The sequence below is a fragment of the Pongo abelii genome, chromosome 5 (assembly GCF_028885655.2).
Source record: "Pongo abelii isolate AG06213 chromosome 5, NHGRI_mPonAbe1-v2.0_pri, whole genome shotgun sequence".
NCBI lineage: Eukaryota > Metazoa > Chordata > Mammalia > Primates > Hominidae > Pongo > Pongo abelii.
The window spans coordinates 71,319,730-71,338,401 of NC_071990.2; the positions used below are offsets into that span (position 1 = coordinate 71,319,730).

Sequence of the window (18,672 nt, forward strand, 5' to 3'; positions counted from 1 at the left end):
TAAATCACCAGTTATCTGTTATGTGTCTATTTTGACCAAAGTATTAAACGAAGATGACAAAACACAAATCCTGCCTTCAAGGAGCTTGAACTCTAATAATCATATAATGGTTATAGTAATAAGTACAAATGACAGAGGAACATAGAAGAGGTAAAAATGAATGTCAGCCAACAATATTAATGCAGGCTTTGTAGAGACAGTGGCATTTGATGTGATTATTATGTGGGTTGGGCGCAGTGGCTCACGCCTGTAATCCCAGCACTTTAGGAGGCTTAGGTGGGCAGGTAACTTAAGGCCAGGAATTCAAGACCAGCCTGGCCAACATGGCAAAACTCCATCTCTACTAAAAACACAAAAATTAGCTGGGCATGTTGGTACGTGCCTGTAGTCCCACCTACTCAGGAGGCTGAGGTGTGAGAATCACTTGAACCCTGGAAGGCAGAGGTTGCAGTGAGCCGAGACCCTGCCAATTCACTCCAGCCTGGGTGACAGAAGGAGGCACTGTCTTTAAAAAAAAACAAAAAACAAAAAAAGACCTCAAGTTACACAGCAGGTAAAGTCTGGACAGGGTAAAGAACAAGGTACATTCTTGGTAAAATGAACAGTGCCCTCCCATCTTGAAGAGTTCCAGCTATACTGTAATATATAGCCAAAAAATATAACATTGCAGTACCTGATGACTGCTAAGCTTTTTATTTAAATGCTAATTTAAATTTTGACATACACACACACACACACATACACACACACACCCCTAAAATTTGTATAATATTATATGACTACTAACTTTCAGATAAAAATGACAGTTTTTTTTATTTTATTATACTTTAGGTTTTATGGTAAATGTGCACAATGTGCAGGTTAGTTACATATGTATACATGTGCCATGCTGGTGCGCTTCACCCACTAACTCGTCATCTAGCATTAGGTATATCTCCCAATGCTATCCCTCCCCCCTCCCCCCACCCCACAACAGTCCCCGAAGTGTGATGTTCCCCTTCCTGTGTCCATGTGTTCTCATTGTTCAGTTCCCACCTATGAGTGAGAATATGTGGTGTTTGGTTTTTTGTTCTTGTGATAGTTTACTGAGAATGATGATTTCCAATTTCATCCATGTCATTTTGCCTTTGTAAAAATGACAGTTTTAAGGTATGGAAACCCTGCAGAAAGTGGAAAAATTAGGTTGACTGATAAATCACTATTAAGTATAAATAATGTAAAAGACATTACATGTCTAAAAAATGAACAGGAATTTTCTTGAGATCTCAGTACACTTGCCTTGTAGCTTTCACATGATTTGAAAAGTAAGATAAAACTGTGTGCTTTTCTGAGAAGAAATTTCTCTTCAGTTTCTGATTACCATGATGAACTAGCAAACAGAAAAGCTTTCTTAAACATTTTTTACAAAGAAAAGATGAGGAACAAAGAATTTAATGCTAACTAACGGTAATTTTCTTTTAAGACTTATTCTATAAAGCCTTCTCCAATGCCCCAAGAGCACTTTTATTTTATTTTATTTTATTTATTATTATTATACTTTAGGTTTTAGGGTACATATGCGCAATGTGCAGGTTAGTTACATATGTATACATGTGCCATGCTGGTGCACTGCACCCACTAACTCGTCATCTAGCATTAAGTATATCTCCCATTGCTATCTCTCCCCCCTGCCCCCACCCCACAACAGTCCCCAGAGTGTGATGTTCCCCTTCCTGTGTCCATGTGTTCTCATTGTTCAGTTCCCACCTATGAGTGAGAACATGCGGTGTTTGGTTTTTTGTTCTTGCAATAGTTTACTGAAAATGATGATTTCCAATTTCATCCATGTCCGTATAAAGGGCATGAACTCTTCATTTTTTATGGCTGCATAGTATTCCATGGTGTCTATGTGCCACATTTTCTTAATCCAGTCTATCATTGTTGGACATTTGGGTAGGTTCCAAGTCTTTGCTGTTGTGAATAATGCCACAATAAACATACGTGTGCATGTGTCTTTATAGCAGCATGATTTATACTCCTTTGGGAATATACCCAGTAATGGGATGGCTGGGTTGAATGGTATTTCTAGTTCTAGATCCCTGAGGAATCGCCACACTGACTTCCACAATGGTTGAACTAGTTTACAGTCCCACCAACAGTGTCAAAGTGTTCCTATTTCTCCACATCCTCTCCAGCACCTGTTGTTTCCTGACTTTTTAATGATTGCCATTCTAACTGGTGTGAGATGGTATCTCATTATGGTTTTGATTTGCATTTCTCTGATGGCCAGTAATGGTGAGCATTTTTTCATGTGTTTTTTGGCTGCATAAATGTCTTCTTTTGAGAAGTGTCTGTTCATGTCCTTCGCCCACTTTTTGATGGGGTTGTTTTTTTCTTGTAAATTTGTTTGAGTTCATTGTAGATTCTAGATATTAGCCCTTTGTCAGATGAGTAGGTTGCGAAAATTTTCTCCCATTCTGTAGGTTGCCTGTTCACTCTGATGGTAGTTTCTTTTGCTGTGCAGAAGCTCTTGAGTTTAATTAGACCCCATTTGTCAATTCTGGCTTTTGTTGCCATTGCTTTTGGTGTTTTAGACATGAAGTCCTTGCCCATGCCTATGTCCTGAATGGTAATGCCTAGGTTTTCTTCTAGGGTTTTTATGGTTTTAGGTCTAACATTTAAGTCTTTAATCCATCTTGAATTGATTTTTGTATAAGGTGTAAGGAAGGGATCCCGTTTCAGCTTTCTACATATGGCTAGCCAGTTTTCCCAGCACCATTTATTAAATAGGGAATCCTTTCCCCATTTCTTGTTTTTCTCAGGTTTGTCAAAGATCAGATAGTTGTAGATATGTGGCATTATTTCTGAGGGCTCTGTTCTGTTCCATTGATCTATATCTCTGTTTTGGTACCAGTACCATGCTGTTTTGGTTACTGTAGCCTTGTAGTATAGTTTGAAGTCAGGTAGCGTGATGCCTCCAACTTTGTTCTTTTGGCTTAGGACTGACTTGGCGATGCGGGCTCTTTTTTGGTTCCATATGAATTTTAAAGTAGTTTTTTCCAATTCTGTGAAGAAAGTCATTGGTAGCTTGATGGGGATGGCATTGAATCTGTAAATTACCTTGGGCAGTATGGCCATTTTCACGATATTGATTCTTCCTACCCATGAGCATGGAATGTTCTTTCATTTGTTTGTATCCTCTTTTATTTCATTGAGCAGTGGTTTGTAGTTCTCCTTGAAGAGGTCCTTCACGTCCCTTGTAAGTTGGATTCCTAGGTATTTTATTCTCTTTGAAGCAATTGTGAATGGGAGTTCACTCATGATTTGGCTCTCTGCTTGTCTGTTGTTGGTGTATAAGAATGCTTGTGATTTTTGCACACTGATTTTGTATCCTGAGACTTTGCTGAAGTTGCTAATCAGCTTAAGGAGATTTTGGGCTGAGACAATGGGGTTTTCTAGATATACAATCATGTCATCTGCAAACAGGGACAATTTTGACTTCCTCTTTTCCTAATTGAATACCCATTATTTCCTTCTCCTGCCTGATTGCCCTGGCCAGAACTTCCAACACTATATTGAATAGGAGTGGTGAGAGAGGGCATCCCTGTCTTATGCCAGTTTTCAAAGGGAATGTTTCCAGTTTTTGCCCATTCAGTATGATATTGGCTGTGGGTTTGTCATAGATAGCTCTTATTATTTTGAGATACGTTCCATCAATACCTAATTTATTGAGAGTTTTTAGCATGAAGGGTTGTTGAATTTTATCAAGGGCCTTTTCTGCATCTATTGAGATAATCATGTGGTTTTTGTCTTTGGTTCTGTTTATATGCTGGATTACATTTATTAATTTGCATATATTGAACCAGCCTTGCATCCCAGGGATGAAGCCCACTTGATCATGGTGGATAAGCTTTTTGATGTGCTGCTGGATTCTGTTTGCCAGTATTTTATTGAGGATTTTTGCATCGATGTTCATCAAGGATATTGGTCTAAAATTCTCTTTTTTGGTCGTGTCTCTGCCCGGCTTTGGTATCAGGATGATGCTGGCCTCATAAAATGAGTTAGGGAGGATTCCCTCTTTTTCTATTGATTGGAATAGTTTCAGAAGGAATGGTACCAGTTCCTCCTTGTACCTCTGGTAGAATTCGGCTGTGAATCCATCTGGTCCTGGACTGTTTTTGGTTGGTAAGCTATTGATTATTGCCACAATTTCAGCTCCTGTTATTGGTCTATTCAGAGATTCAACTTCTTCCTGGTTTAGTCTTGGGAGGGTGTATGTGTCGAGGAATTTATCCATTTCTTCTAGATTTTCTAGTTTATTTGCATAGAAGTGTTTTTAGTATTCTCTGATGGTAGTTTGTATTTCTGTGGGATAGGTGGTGATATCCCCTTTATCATTTTTTGTTGCATCTATTTGATTCTTCTCTCTTTTCTTCTTTATTAGTCTTGCTAGCGGTCTATCAATTTTGTTGATCCTTTCAAAAAACCAGCTCCTGGATTCATTAATTTTTTGAAGGGTTTTTTGTTTCTCTATTTCCTTCAGTTCTGCTCTGATTTTAGTTATTTCTTGCCTTCTGCTAGCTTTTGAATGTGTTTGCTCTTGCTTTTCTAGTTCTTTTCATTGTGATGTTAGGGTGTCAACTTGGATCTTTCCTGCTTTCTCTTGTGGGCATTTAGTGCTATAAATTTCCCTCTCCACACTGTTTTGAATGTGTCCCAGAGATTCTGGTATGTTGTGTCTTGGTTCTCGTTGGTTTCAAAGAACATCTTTATTTCTGCCTTCATTTCGTTATGTACCCATTAGTCATTCAGGAACAGGTTGTTCAGTTTCCATGTAGTTGAGCGGTTTTGAGTGAGTTTCTTAGTCCTGTGTTCTAGTTTGATTGCACTGTGGTCTGAGAGTTTGTTATAATTTCTGTTCTTTTACATTTGCTGAGGAGAGCTTTACTTCCAAGTATGTGGTCAATTTTGGAATAGGTGTGGTGTGGTGCTGAAAAGAATGTATATTCTGTTGATTTGGGGTGGAGAGTTCTGTAGATGTCTATTAGGTCTGCTTGGTGCAGAGCTGAGTTCAATTCCTGGGTATCCTTGTGAACTTTCTGTCTCATTGATCTGTCTAATGTTGACAGTGGGGTGTTAAAGTCTCCCATTATTATTGTGTGGGAGTCTAAGTCTCTCTGTAGGTCACTCAGGACTTGCTTTATGAATCTGGGTGCTCCTGTATTGGGTGCATATATATTTAGGATAGTTAGCTCTTCTTGTTGAATTGATCCCTTTACCATTATGTAATCGTCTTCTTTGTCTCTTTTGATCTTTGTTGGTTTAAAGTCTGTTTTATCAGAGACTGGGATTGCAACCCCTGCCTTCTTTTGTTTTCCATTTGCTTGGTAGACCTTCCTCCATCCCTTTATGTTGAGCCTATGTGTGTCTCTGCACGCGAGATGGGTTTCCTGAACACAGCACACTGATGGGTCTTGACTCTTTATCCAGTTTGCCAGTCTGTGTCTTTTAATTGGAGCATTTAGTCCATTTACATTTAAAGTTAATATTGTTATGTGTGAATCTGATCCTGTCATTATGATGTTAGCTGGTTATTTTGCTCGTTAGTTGATGCAGTTTCTTCCTAGCCTCGATGGTCTTTACAATTTGGCATGTTTTTGCAGTGGCTGGTACTGGTTGTTCCTTTCCATGTTTAGTGCTTCCTTCAGGAGCTCTTCTAGGGCAGGCCTGGTGGTGACAAAATCTCTCAGCATTTGCTTGTCTGTAAGGGATTTTATTTCTTCTCCACTTATGAAGCTTAGTTTGGCTGGATATGAAATTCTGGGTTGAAAATTCTTTTCTTGAAGAATGTTGAATATTGGCCCCCACTCTCTTCTGGCTTGTAGAGTTTCTGCTGAGAGATCCGCTGTTAGTCTGATGGGCTTCCCTTTGTGGGTAACCCGACCCTTCTCTCTGGCTGCCCTTAACATTTTTTCCTTCATTTCAACTTTGGTGAATCTGACAATGATGTGTCTTGGAGTTGCTCTTCTCGAGGAGTATCTTTGTGGCGTTCTCTGTATTTCCTGAATCTGAATGTTGGCCTGCCTTGCTAGATTGGGGAAGTTCTCCTGGATAATATCCTGCTGAGTGTTTTCCAACTTGGTTCCATTCTCCCCGTCACTTTCAGGTACACCAATCAAAAGACGTAGATTTGGTCTTTTCACATAGTCCCATATTTCTTGGAGGCTTTGTTTGTTTCTTTTTATTCTTTTTTCTCTAAACTTCCTTTCTCGCTTCATTTCATTCATTTCATCTTCCATCACTGATACCCTTTCTTCCAGTTGATCGCATTGGCTCCAGAGGCTTCTGCATTCTTCCTGTAGTTCTCGAGCCTTGGATTTCAGCTCCATCAGCTCCTTTAAGCACTTCTCTGTATTGGTTATTCTAGTTATACATTCGTCTAATTTTTTTCAAAGATTTCAACTTCTTTTCCTTTGGTTTGAGTTTCCTCCTGTAGCTCGGAGTAGTTTGATCATCTGAAGCCTTCTTCTCTCAACTAGTCAAAGTCATTCTCCGTCCAGCTTTGTTCCGTTGCTGGTGAGGAGCTGCGTTCCTTTGGAGCCTTCTTCTCTCAACTAGTCAAAGTCATTCTCCGTCCAGCTTTGTTCCGTTGCTGGTGAGGAGCTGCGTTCCTTTGGAGGAGGAGAGGTGCTCTGCTTTTTAGAGTTTCCAGTATTTGTGGTCTGTTTTTTCCCCATCTTTGTGGTTTTACGTACTTTTGGTCTTTGATGATGGTGATGTACAGATGGGTTTTTGGTGTGGATGTCCTTTCTGTTTGTTAGTTTTCCTTCTAACAGACAGGACCCTGAGCTGCAGATCTGTTGGAGTTTGCTAGAGGTCCACTCCAGACCCTGTTTGCCTGGGTACCAGCAGCGGTGTCTGCGGAAAGCGGATTTTCGTGAACCGCGAATGCTGATGTCTGATCCTTCCTCTGGAAGTTTTGTCTCAGAGGAGTACCCGGCTTTGTGAGGTGTCAGTCTGCCCATACTGGGGGGTGCCTCCCAGTTAGGCTGCTCTGGGGTGAGGGGTCAGGGACCCACTTGAGGAGGCCATCTGCCCGTTCTCAGATCTCCATCTGCGTGCTGGGAGAACCACTGCTCTCTTCAAAGCTGTCAGAGAGGAACATTTAAATCTGAAGAGGTTACTGCTGTCTTTTTGTTTGTCTGTGCCCTGTCACCAGAGGTGGAGCCTACAGAGGCAGGCAGGCTTCCTTGAGCTGTGGTGGGCTCCACCCAGTTTGAGCTTCCTGGCTGCTTTGTTTACCTAAGCATGCCTGGGCAATGGCGGGCGCCCCTCCCCCGGCGTTGTTGCCGCCTTGCAGTTTGATCTCAGACTGCTGTGCTAGCAATCAGCGAGACTCTGTTGGGGTAGGACCCTCCACACCAGGTGCAGGATATAATCTCCTGGTGTGCTGTTTTTTAAGCCCGTTGGAAAAGCGCAGTATTAGGGTGGGAGTGACCCGATTTTCCAGGTGCCGTCTATCACCCCTTTCTTTGACTAGGAAAGGGAACTCCCAGACCCCTTGTGCTTCCCGAGTGAGGCAATGCCTCGCCCTGCTTCGGCTCGCACAGGGTGCACTGCACCCACTGTCCTGCGCCCACTGTCTTGCACTCCCTAGTGAGATGAACCTGGTACCTCAGATGTAAATGCAGAAATCACCTGTCTTCTGCATCGCTCACGCTGGGAGCTGTAGACCGGAGTTGTTCCTATTTGGCCATCTTGGCTCCAGGCCCTCCGGTTGTCTTTTTCTTATTAATTTCTACATTTAATTTTTGATATGTCTTTGATTTTTTGTTTGTTGTTAATCTTGTGCATATCTTATACATTTAATAAAGAAATTATTTTTACAGTACGGTATTACTATTCCTGATTCAAATATGCTAAGTGAAGAAGCTGTTTATATAAATTAGTTTTAAAATCTTAGAGTGGAGGGTAAGTTTCTAGGAAAGCAAAATGAGTAAAATCAATAAGGTTCTTGAAGATTGCCAAGACACATGTCTTCTTAGCAGACTGCTGCCAGTACCATTTGAAAATTTGAGCATGTGACTTCTCTAAGCTTCCATTACAATTATATAAAACCGAGAATGCTTCTAATATGCTGTTGTGTTTATTTTTGTTTTTAACATTTGCTTTTTTTTGTGGTTTCTTCTTCTAAATTAGGTCCTCGATGGGCTTCCTGGAATATTGGTGTGTTTATTTGCATCAGATGTGCTGGAATTCATAGAAATCTTGGGGTTCATATATCCAGGGTCAAATCAGTCAACCTAGACCAATGGACAGCAGAACAGATACAGGTAAACATTATATTACCAAGAAATTATTTAAAATATTTAAAATGATTTAAAAATATTTAACCCTTCTTGCATCTAAGGATTAACGTTGAAAAGTAGTTTTGTATGTTGAAATGACATATGCCACATATTAAATTGGAATATTTGAATTTTCATTTCACAGGTGTTTATTTCATTTTGTGTCTATAGTAAAGTCAGTTTTTAATCTATACTTTGTAAAATGTTGATTTTAAAGTGTTTTTAAAGTATTATTTCTTTTGTTGATAAAATTTGCCAGTATAATTCCATAGTTTGTTTTATTTTTTTATCAGTAGAGGGAGCCTGGGTAAAGATAAAGTAAAAAACCACCTGTAGCCTAAAAATGGACTTGAGTAATTTCCTTTCTGTTCTGAGGTGTTCTTAGTTTTCAGACAAGGCCCAGAAGTTGTAAGACAACCCAGTGAACAAATGTTCTTATGACCAACCTAAACTTATTTATGGGTGGTTTAACTCTGCTAGAGGTAGATTTGTAATTTTAAAAGTTTGCCGTTTTCCCAATGTGACAGTCTTCAATTCTCAAAATCTTACTTTTTATATTTAAGGTTGGCCACTATTGTAAAAATGATTACTTCTACTGGTCTTATTATGTAATTCACAGTGAAGTTACACCACTTATTTATGCCCCTTTGAAATTACTTTTAAGTCACTATGAAGTGCTAAATACATAAATATATGTGGTTGAGACTCAGTGATACATCTTAGAATCTTAACCCAATAGTTTACATGAATGGGGTGAAGTAGGGGTAGAAAAACAGAATGGAGATGTTCAGGCTGTAAAGTCAAGCATAATTTATTTGGTTCCATCTTAAATTAGTTTTTGAGCTTTTCGCTGGCTAGAGCATAAAGGGAAATGCAATCTTTTATGTATTTTCAAGATCCTTGAGGAGAAAACATACTAGTTATATCAAAGAAGCAGAGCTTTTTAAACACTTCTGTAAGGCAGTGTTCTTGGTATCTCTGTAGAATATGGTAACAGATGTCATGATGTTGTAAGTCTTTTTTTGTTTGTTTGAGACGGGGTCTTGGTATGTTGCCCAGGCTGGTCTGAAACTCTTGGACTCAAGCGATTCTCTCATGTCAGCCTTCCAAGTAGCTGTGACTATAGGCATGCACCACCATGCCTGGCTAATGTTGTAACTCTTTTTCAAGAAACGTGTGAGGTGTAGCTTGACAGTATAACTTGGTGTTTGTAATGGGTTATGGAGGTACAAAGCATTCATGACCGAAGTATCCTGCTTTTTTAATGGCTTATTTCAAACTAAGGATAAAAGACGAGATCCTTCAACAGTTCAGTTATTCAGAAATATTTTTCTCAATTAGGTTGTTGAGAGGAAATGAATAGCAAATTATTTGAGATGGGCAGCTGTATAGCTTAGAGTAGAATTTTCTAATCAGAGGGCTGCAGTTCACTGGTTTTCTTTGGCATAGGTTACAAGTACATGGCAAAATATTGGGTTTTGTTTTTTACAATGTAAGGATTTTAAAAACAGTTATTAATAATATTTGAAGTTGTATTTGAACATTATTTGATTGCATTTGCCAACTTCTTGATAGGAATTGCTCTGTCTGGCCCCCCTCCCCTGCTCTTCCCATCTTTTTTTTTTTTTTTTTTTTTTTTTTTGAGACGGAGTCTCACTCACGCTGTTGCTCAGGCTGGAGTGCAGTGGTGTGATATCTGCTCACTGCAGCCTTTGTCTCCTGGGTTCAAGCGATTCTCCTGCCTCAGCCTCCCAAGTAGCTGGGATTACAGGTGTGTGCCACCATGTGTTGCTAATTTTTGTATTTTTATTAGAGGTGGGGTTTTGCCATGTTGGCCAGGCTGGTCTCGAACTCCTGACCTCAAGTGATATGCCCACCTTGGCCCCCCAAAGTGCTGGGACTACAGGCGTGAGCCACTGGACCTGGTCTCCTGTGTTTCTTTTTAAAAAATTGAGGTAGGAAATCCTGGTCGGGGTAGCCATGGCAGCTTGTGTCTGCCACCTGCCCTTGGCCATCACACTGATGCCCCGGGTCCCATGCTGGCCACAGCCTGCTGCTCAGCATCACTTGTGCTCTGTGGGGACTCTGATGAGGCTGGGGCTTTGCAGCTGGCTCCACAGCGGGCTTTGGTGCTTGTGCACGTGCTGGGTAGAAGTTACACAGTTGTGCTGTCAGTATAGTGACATGCCCCCTTTGACGTTAGAGGGAATCAAAGACTGTCTTCTTTATATCTTGAAACCCTGTGACAAGATTGACCCAGAGAAGCTCTCAGTGAATTCTTACTTTATGAAAGACCTGTGCTTTGACAGTTTGGACCAAGTAGAGAGTACGCATGGTCATGGAAGATAAATTTGGGTTTGAAATTCCTGATATAGATGTGGAAAAGTTAATATGTCCACAAGAAATTGTAGATTATATTGCAGATAAGAGAGATGTATATTAATAAAATACCAGACCCTTTTGCTTCACTGGGAGAAGACTCAGATGATACTGGTGAGTGTCTGGAAGTGAGAATGCATTTTGGCATTATTGCTGACTTTGGCAGAGTAATTCTGTTAGACCTGGATTTAAATTGTGTAATTGTTTTACTCTGAAAATAAACGTATAAAACCAAAAAAAGAAAAAACTTGAGGTATAATTAGAGAGAGAACAGTTCACAGATCTCATTTAGTTTTATGAGTCTTGGCAAATGTCTGTATGATGTCACCAATACCCCAATGAAGATAGAGCATTTCTGTCACACTAGAAAGTTCCTTCATGCCAATTTCCAGTCAAGTCCCCCAGGGGCATACACTACACTGATTTCTATCCCATTGGGTTAGTTTTGCTATACATTAAAATATCTGTCTTTTTGGAGGCTGTTCCTATTAACTTTGACGTTTAATTCAGATGGGCAAAAGTGATGATCACAATGTGATATAATGTTCCATATTCATATGATATTTTATAATAATTTCTTTGATATAAAAAGTGCTTGAGGCCAGGAGTGGTGGCTCACTACTGTAATCCCAGAACTCTGGGTGGCCAAAGTGGGCAGATCCAAGAGTTTGAGACCAGCCTGGCCAACATTACGAAGCCCCGTCTCTACTAAAAATACGAAAATTAGCCGGGTGTGGTGACACACACCTGTAGTCCCAGCTACTCTGGAAAGTGAGGTGGGAGAATCGCTTGAGCCTGGCAGGTGGAGCTTGCAGTAAGCCAAGATCCTCCCACTGCACTCTGCCATGAGTTATAGAGTGAGACTCAGTCTAAAAAAGAAGTACTTGGGAGGTATTTATTTATGGAACTAAGAAAAATACTTTTACTGTACACAGTTACATAGTTATACCCTTTGTCTTTCCCGGCAACATTTCATAATTGTGTTTCTAATTTTCGAAGATGATACTGTTTTGGCTAGCTCTATTTTTTTAAAAATACCTTTTATTAGTAAATATGTATGGAAACATGATTTAATCTTTGAGCCCAGTCAAGCTGTTAAATAAAAATGTTCTTTGTGTGTGTGTGTGTGTGTGTGTATAATTCTGTAAAATGTAACTACTAAGTTTTTCCTCAAGGTTACTTATAAACTGATATTATATGTACCATATTTTTATCTGTTATTTATGTATATGTTATGTGTTTCAGATTTTAGAGCACAATATATACAGCTGTTAGAATTGCTGTATGCTTATTTTTAAAAGAAAATAGTTGTCACCCAAAACTTACTTTGATTTTTAATAACATAGAAATAAAGTTACTCACTGTAAAAAAGTCTTAAAAGTTCTTTTAATGTGGTTCATGGTCAGATTAATTGTGTTTGGTCTTGGGTTTATTGTCAGGTACTTCTCAAATTTTTGGAAAGGACTAAGTTTTTTATACTTTTATAAATACTATAGCTTCCTTCCCCTCCCCCTGCCAAAGATATTATACATTTGGGTGGAGTAAAGAATGGAATACCAGAATTAACTGTTGTTGTATAGCAATATCAACCAAATCCCTGTATATGCCATATGGAAACAGGAAACAAGGATTTATGAAATTATTTCAGTATGGAAATTTGGTCTATAGTGATAGTTATTGATGTTTAGCATTTGTAAATATTAAGATTAGTAGATGTCTTTATTTTACTTGCAGCTTGACAAACTAAAATTGAAATAATGAGCTGTTTGGAAAGAAAGTTAATGTCATTGTTCTAGTTACTCTTAAAAACTTGTATATTCTATGGTTCTTACTCCTTTCTCTCTTTTGCTTCTGTGTTCTTAATTCTTTTCTTGCTTCTGCTGCTTTCTAGTTTCATTTCTCCGACATGTCCAAGGCTTTGCCTTATTCCTGGTGTTCTCATCAGTGTCACATCTCCATTTGTTTTACACAGTGCATTCAGAGTAATTTTCCTAGAACATTGCTTTGGTTATTTTACTTCCATCCTAAGAAATTTGCATTGATTCTTCTGTGAGACTCATAAAACTTTTTATTTTCATTAAACTAGTCTTCATGTTCCTCTGCCTTCTGGCTTCATCATTTGTCTTTGACCTTACTTCAGATGCTTTACAACAAATAGCTTTGGCTGTACCAGACAGCTCTTTCTGCTGAAACAATCTGATAGTGTGTTCTTTTGTTTTGTTTTGGTTCTGCTGTTGTCCTTGTTGGAAATGTATTTTTTGTTTGTTTGTTGTTTTTGTGATGGAATTTTGCTCTGTCACCTATGCTGGAGTGCAGTGGTGCGATCTCATCTCACTGCAACCTTCACCTCTTGGGTTCAAGTGATTCTCCTGCCTCAGCCTCCCAAGTAGCTGGGACTACAGGCATGAGCCACCATGCCTGGCTAAATATTTTTTTGTATTTTTAGTAGAGACAGGGTTTTGTCATGTTGGCCCGGCTGGTCTCAGCATCCTGACCTCAGGTGATCTACCTGCCTTGGCCTCCCAAAGTGCTGGAATTACTGGCATGAACCACCGTGCTTGGCCGGAAATGTATTTTGCATATTCCTTCTGGCAAACCAAATCCTTCCTGTTCTTTAAAGCCCAGCTTAAATCTCTACTTTAATAAAAGATTCTTCTGTATGTAGTATGTGCTCAATTATCTATGGCAAGTACCATATATTGTTACCTTTGCTTATGTCTAACTAAATTGTAAGTTTCCAGCAGTTAAAAAATTTATCATATGTGTCTTTGTAGTGCTTGTGGTGGCTTCCACTATGCTAGGAACACAGTATGCACTTGATTTTTTAATGGCATGCTGAGATCAGTCTTTGGTTTGATTAAATTCTGTGAGATAACACTTATTATCCTTAGCGATGAATGGGGAATGGAGAAAAAAGAATCATGCACTCCCCTTCCCCATTTAGCCTGTATTTTTATATAGTCTCTTTTTGTTTCTTGATCTCTGTCCTTTTCACATCATGTTCCTGTTTCGCTTTAAAATTCCAAAAATACAGCAGCCTTAGGGAGGGTAACTTAAGCTAGCATATGAAAATTCCAAGGGTAATATATGCAGGTACTAGAAAGGCAGTATTTTTCAATATTTAAAACTGTCCAGAAATGAAATCGATTGCCTTGGAAGATAGGTTGGTTTACTCTGAACTGGAAGGGTTTGTAAAGAGGCTGGACAACCACCTGGAATCGTGTGGCCGGGATTTAAGCATTCACTAGGTAGATGAGGAGTAGTTTAGATGACTCTGAAGTTTCTTCCATTCTTGAGAATGTTTTAGTTGTATAGTCAGTCTTCTTTAGTTACCATAGCAGTTCCAAAAACATTTTCATTTCTTGTCTTTGCATAAAAATTATATCATGGTTAGTGATGGTGATTCAGCTTTTACCAAAAGTGGAATTCAACCTCAGAGGATAAAAAATGTTGGCACTCTCACACAAGTCAAAAGAATGTGAAAAGATTCTCAGGTTAAATCTGTAAGACAGATTTTTTTTCTGAATCTGGAAGGAATGTTTTCGAACACACTTGCTGTTTATATTTTCTATTAAGAAAAAAAAAAAAAAAGTGGATACAGGTTTCTATTGTAACCTAGTTATTCCTAGAAAAACCTATGAGCTAACTGGGTAGTCTTTAACTTAACTTAGCAATACCTATGTCATAGTATTGACTTGCTTGTCTTAATTTAAACTTTTGATCTTTCCTAGAAAAAATTTCTTATGGAAGGCAAAATCAGGGGTTTTCATCAGTCTTCATAAGTAAGCTTTTCTGTATTCTGTGGCCTCAACTTGAATTCTCAGTCAGGCCAAATACAGAGTGAACAGGCAAAAGAGTATTGATAGATACCATAAATATTTTATGGTAGCTTAAAAAGCAACTAAAACTACAGGCACTACTTATGTTAGTGGTCATGTTGTCCCAATATTCAGTGGTAAAATTGAGATGTTTAGGATTATAAGAGGAGATGAAAGTAGCTAAGTACATTAAAGAAGTTTTCTGCTCTTTCACTCTGACATAGTTATTTCAAGTAAAGTTGGAATAAATTTTTTTAGAAGGATATTAGTTTTTCAAATAAAATGACTTGCAGTTGATTAAAGTACAATATTTGTGTGGTACCTCTGCTATCTTTAAAAAATAAAAATCTGGAACTGGAGAGAACCTAGAATATTGATAGGTAGTCAAAATTTAAATTTTACATAAGATGTGCAAGTTTGTTTTACTTAGAGCAGATTCCAAGAATGTATTGCTTTGATCCTTCCTCCTGGGTGCTGTCTTAGATATTGGTGAGTAATTAGATTATCAGTTTATTGCAAAAAAGTTTTCATGACACTATTTTTTAAGTCTGTGAGTGAAGGTGAGATAAGCATAGTATTTTCCATGTAAGTTCTGCAGAAGAGAAACATAAATAAAATATATACTTAAAATCAATTTTACCTGTTTTAATTTTTTTAAATGAGGCTAATAGAGATTTAAAATGATATAACTGGCTCACATTATCTTTTGTTGCACAGCAGTTGTATAGATGTATGAATTTTTATGCATACAGTAGTGGCCACTGCAGTTTTCCTTTGCTCGGTGTTTGATAAATCTTCTGTGCTTATGTGTTTAACTATATATTTAAATATAAAGTGAGTTTCTTTTAGACCAAAAATACCTACATATGGTATGCTTCTTCAGTAAGTAGTTTTATATCTTTTTTTGTTTCAGTGAAGTTTTTTGACTTACAGTTTATTTTTGAACTACAGTTTATTTTTAATATTCTCTTGCTTTAGTTTTCTTCTTCAGTGATTCCTCTTACCTGTATGTTGGATCTTTATTACCTAATGGCAATATTTATCATTTGCTTTTGGATCCTTTTTATTACTTTTTTAAATTACATTTTTTTCCTTCTTTTGCCTTTCCATTTTTCTTAGACTATTATTTGTTGTCTTGGTTCATTTTGTTTAATGTTTATTTCTGAAATGTTTTTTCTTTTATTTCCAATTTTTTCTTGATTCTGTCTTTTTAATTCTGAATATTTCTTATTTTAAAATTTCGAATTTGGTTGTTCCACTTTTCCATGTCTTTAATTTTATATGTTTTTTCATCACATACATGTCTTTTAGCTAGTTCTAAAGTAGTAGGTTACAGTTTTAATCTGTTTTTTGGGAAAAGTTTTCTAGGTGTGGCTTCATTGTAGAGCTATTATTCTTACTCTTTTTAATATTAACTTTATATGAGATTTTACCTTGATTCTTTCTGTTGATCATTTTTATGCAATATTCATTTTCCTTTACTTTTAGGAGGAAGTCCTATTCAAGATAGCTTTTTTTAACTTCACATACCTCCCTCTTCCGTTGTTTTCATGTGATGTTTAAAAACAAGGCTATGGCTGGAGGCGATGGCTCACGCCTGTAATCCCAGCAGTTTGGGAGGCCAAGGTGGGTGGATCACCTGAGGTCAGGAGTTTGAACCAGCCTGGCCAATATGGCGAAACCCCGTCTCTACTAAAAATAGAAAAATTAGCCGGGCACAGGGCATTTGCCTGTAGTCCCAGCTACTTGGGAGACTCCGTCTCAAAAAAAAAAAAAAAAAAAAACCCAAGGCCGTTTGTTGAAATGTTCTTGTTCTGTTCCCCTTTTGCACTTTTATCTGGACCATCTCCTTTTGTATTATCTCCGTTATACCTGTCCTGCTCAATTTTGAGTCAATTCCCAGGTTTTTCCTTTTTCTCAGTTTGGGGTCCTATCCTGGAAGAGAAACTTCATGGTCAGATATGAGAGTTTGTAGGGGCTAGACTGTCTCTCCCCATTCCAAGCTTATTGTGGCCCATTCACGCTTAATTGTTATTGGACTGCGTATTAGTGTGTTTTCACACTGCTAATAAAGACATACCTGAGACTGGGTAATTTATAAAGAAAAAGAAGTTTAATGGACTCACAGTTCCATGTAGCTGGGGAGGCCTCAAATCATGGCAGAAGGCGAAAGGCACATCTTACATCACAGCAGACGAGAGAATGGGAGCTAAGTGAAAGGGGTTTCCCCTTATAAAACCATTGAATCTCATGAGACTTACTCACTACCAAGAGAACAGTAAGGGGAAAACCGCCCCCATGATTCAATTATTTCCCACTGGGTCTCTCCCACAACACATGGGAATTATGGGAGCTACAATTCAAGATGAAATTTGCATGGGGACACAGCCAAACCATGCCATTTCACCCCTTGGCCCCCCCCAAATCTCATGCCCTTACCTTGCAAAACCAATCATGCCTTCCCAACAGTCCCCCAAAGTCTTAACTCATTTCAGCATTAACTCAAAAGTCCATAGTCCAAAGTCTCATCCAAGACAAGGCAAGTCCCTTCCACCTATGAGCCTGTAAAATCAAAAGCAAGGTGGTTACTTCCTAGATACAATGGGAGTACAGGCATTGGGTAAATACAGCTGTTCCAAATGGAGAAATTGGCCAAAATGAAGGAGCCACAGGCCCCATGCAAGTTGGAAATCCAGTAGGTCAGTCAAATCTTAAAGCTCGAAAATTATCTTCTTTGACTCTGTCTCACATGCAGGCCACACTGATGCAAGAGTTGGGTTCCTGTGGCCTTGGGCAGCTCCACCCCTATGGCTTTGCCCCTGTGTCTTTGCCGGGTATAGCCTCCCTCCTGGCTGATTTCACGGGCTGATATTGAGTGCCTGTGGCTTTTCCAGGTGCATGGTGCAAGCTGTTGGTGGATCTACCATTCTGAGGTCTGGAGGATGGTGACCCTCTTCTCGTAGATAACTAGGCAGTGCTCCAGTGGGGACTCTGTGTGGGGGCTTGCATGACACATTTCCTTTCCATGCTGCCCTAGCAGAGGTTCTCCATGAGGGCCCCACCCCTGCAACAAACTTCTGCTTGGACATCCAGGTATTTCCATATATCCTCTGAAATCTAGGCGGAGGTTCCCAGAAGTCAATTCTTGACTTCCGTGCACCTGCAGGCTCAACACCACAGGGAAGCTGCCAACCCTTGGGGCTTACACCCTCTGGAGCCATGGTCTGAGCTACACATTGGCCCCTTTAGCCACAGCTGGAGCAGCTGGGATGCAGGGCACCAAGTCCCTAGGCTGCACACAGCAGGGGGCCCTGGGCCTGGCCCACAAAACCATTTCTTCTTTCTAGGCCCCTAGGCCTCTGATGGGAGGGGCTGCCAGGAAGGTCTCTGACATGCCCTGAGGACATTTTCCCCATTGTCTTGCTCATTAACATTTGACGCCTCATTACTTATGGAGATTTCTGCAACTGGCTTGAATTTCTCCTCAGAAAATGAGTTTTTCTTTTGTATCACATCATCAGACTGCAAATTTTCCAAACTTTTAGGCTCTGTTTCCCCTTTAAAATTGAATGGTTTTAACAGCACCCAAGTCACCTCTTGAATGCTTTGCTGCTTAGACATTTCTTCTGCCAGATATCCTAAGTCATCTCCCTCAAGTTCAAAGATTTACAAATCTGTAGGGCAGGGGCAAAATGCAGCCAGTCTCTTTCCGAAAACATAGCAAGAGTCACCTTTACTCCGGTTCCCAACAAGTTCCTCATCTCCATCTGAGACGACATCGGCCTGGATTTCATCGTCCATGTCATTATCAGCATTTTGGTCAAAGCTAGTCAGCAAGTCTCTAGGAAGCTCCAAATGTTCCCACATTTTCCTGTCTTCTTCTGAGCCCTCCAAACTGTTCCAGCCTCTGCCTGTTCCCCAGTTCCAAAGTCACTTCCATATTTTCGGATATCTTTACAGCAGCGCCCCATTCCCAGTACCAGTTTACAGTATTAGTCTGTTTTCATGCTGCTGATAAAGACATACCCAAGACTGGAGTAATTTATAAAGAAAAAGAGGTTTTAATGGACTCAGAGTTTCATATGCATGGGGAGGCCTCACAATCATGGCAGAAGGTGAAAGGCACATCTCACATGGTGGCAGACAAT

The 18,672-nt window shown here is 39.3% G+C and overlaps 1 protein-coding gene across 7 annotated transcripts in view; it reads left to right on the forward strand.

Annotated features, from left to right (window-relative positions):
• SMAP1 (small ArfGAP 1) overlaps window positions 1-18,672 on the forward strand; it is a 200,892-nt gene that overhangs the window by 71,161 nt on the left and 111,059 nt on the right. For all 7 annotated transcript variants that reach the window (XM_054557685.2, XM_054557684.2, XM_002817049.6 and 4 more), the window contains one exon: window positions 8,179-8,312. In XM_054557685.2, the coding sequence (XP_054413660.1) occupies window positions 8,179-8,312 (134 nt within the window). Of the gene's footprint in view, window positions 1-8,178; window positions 8,313-18,672 lie in introns of those variants that run through there.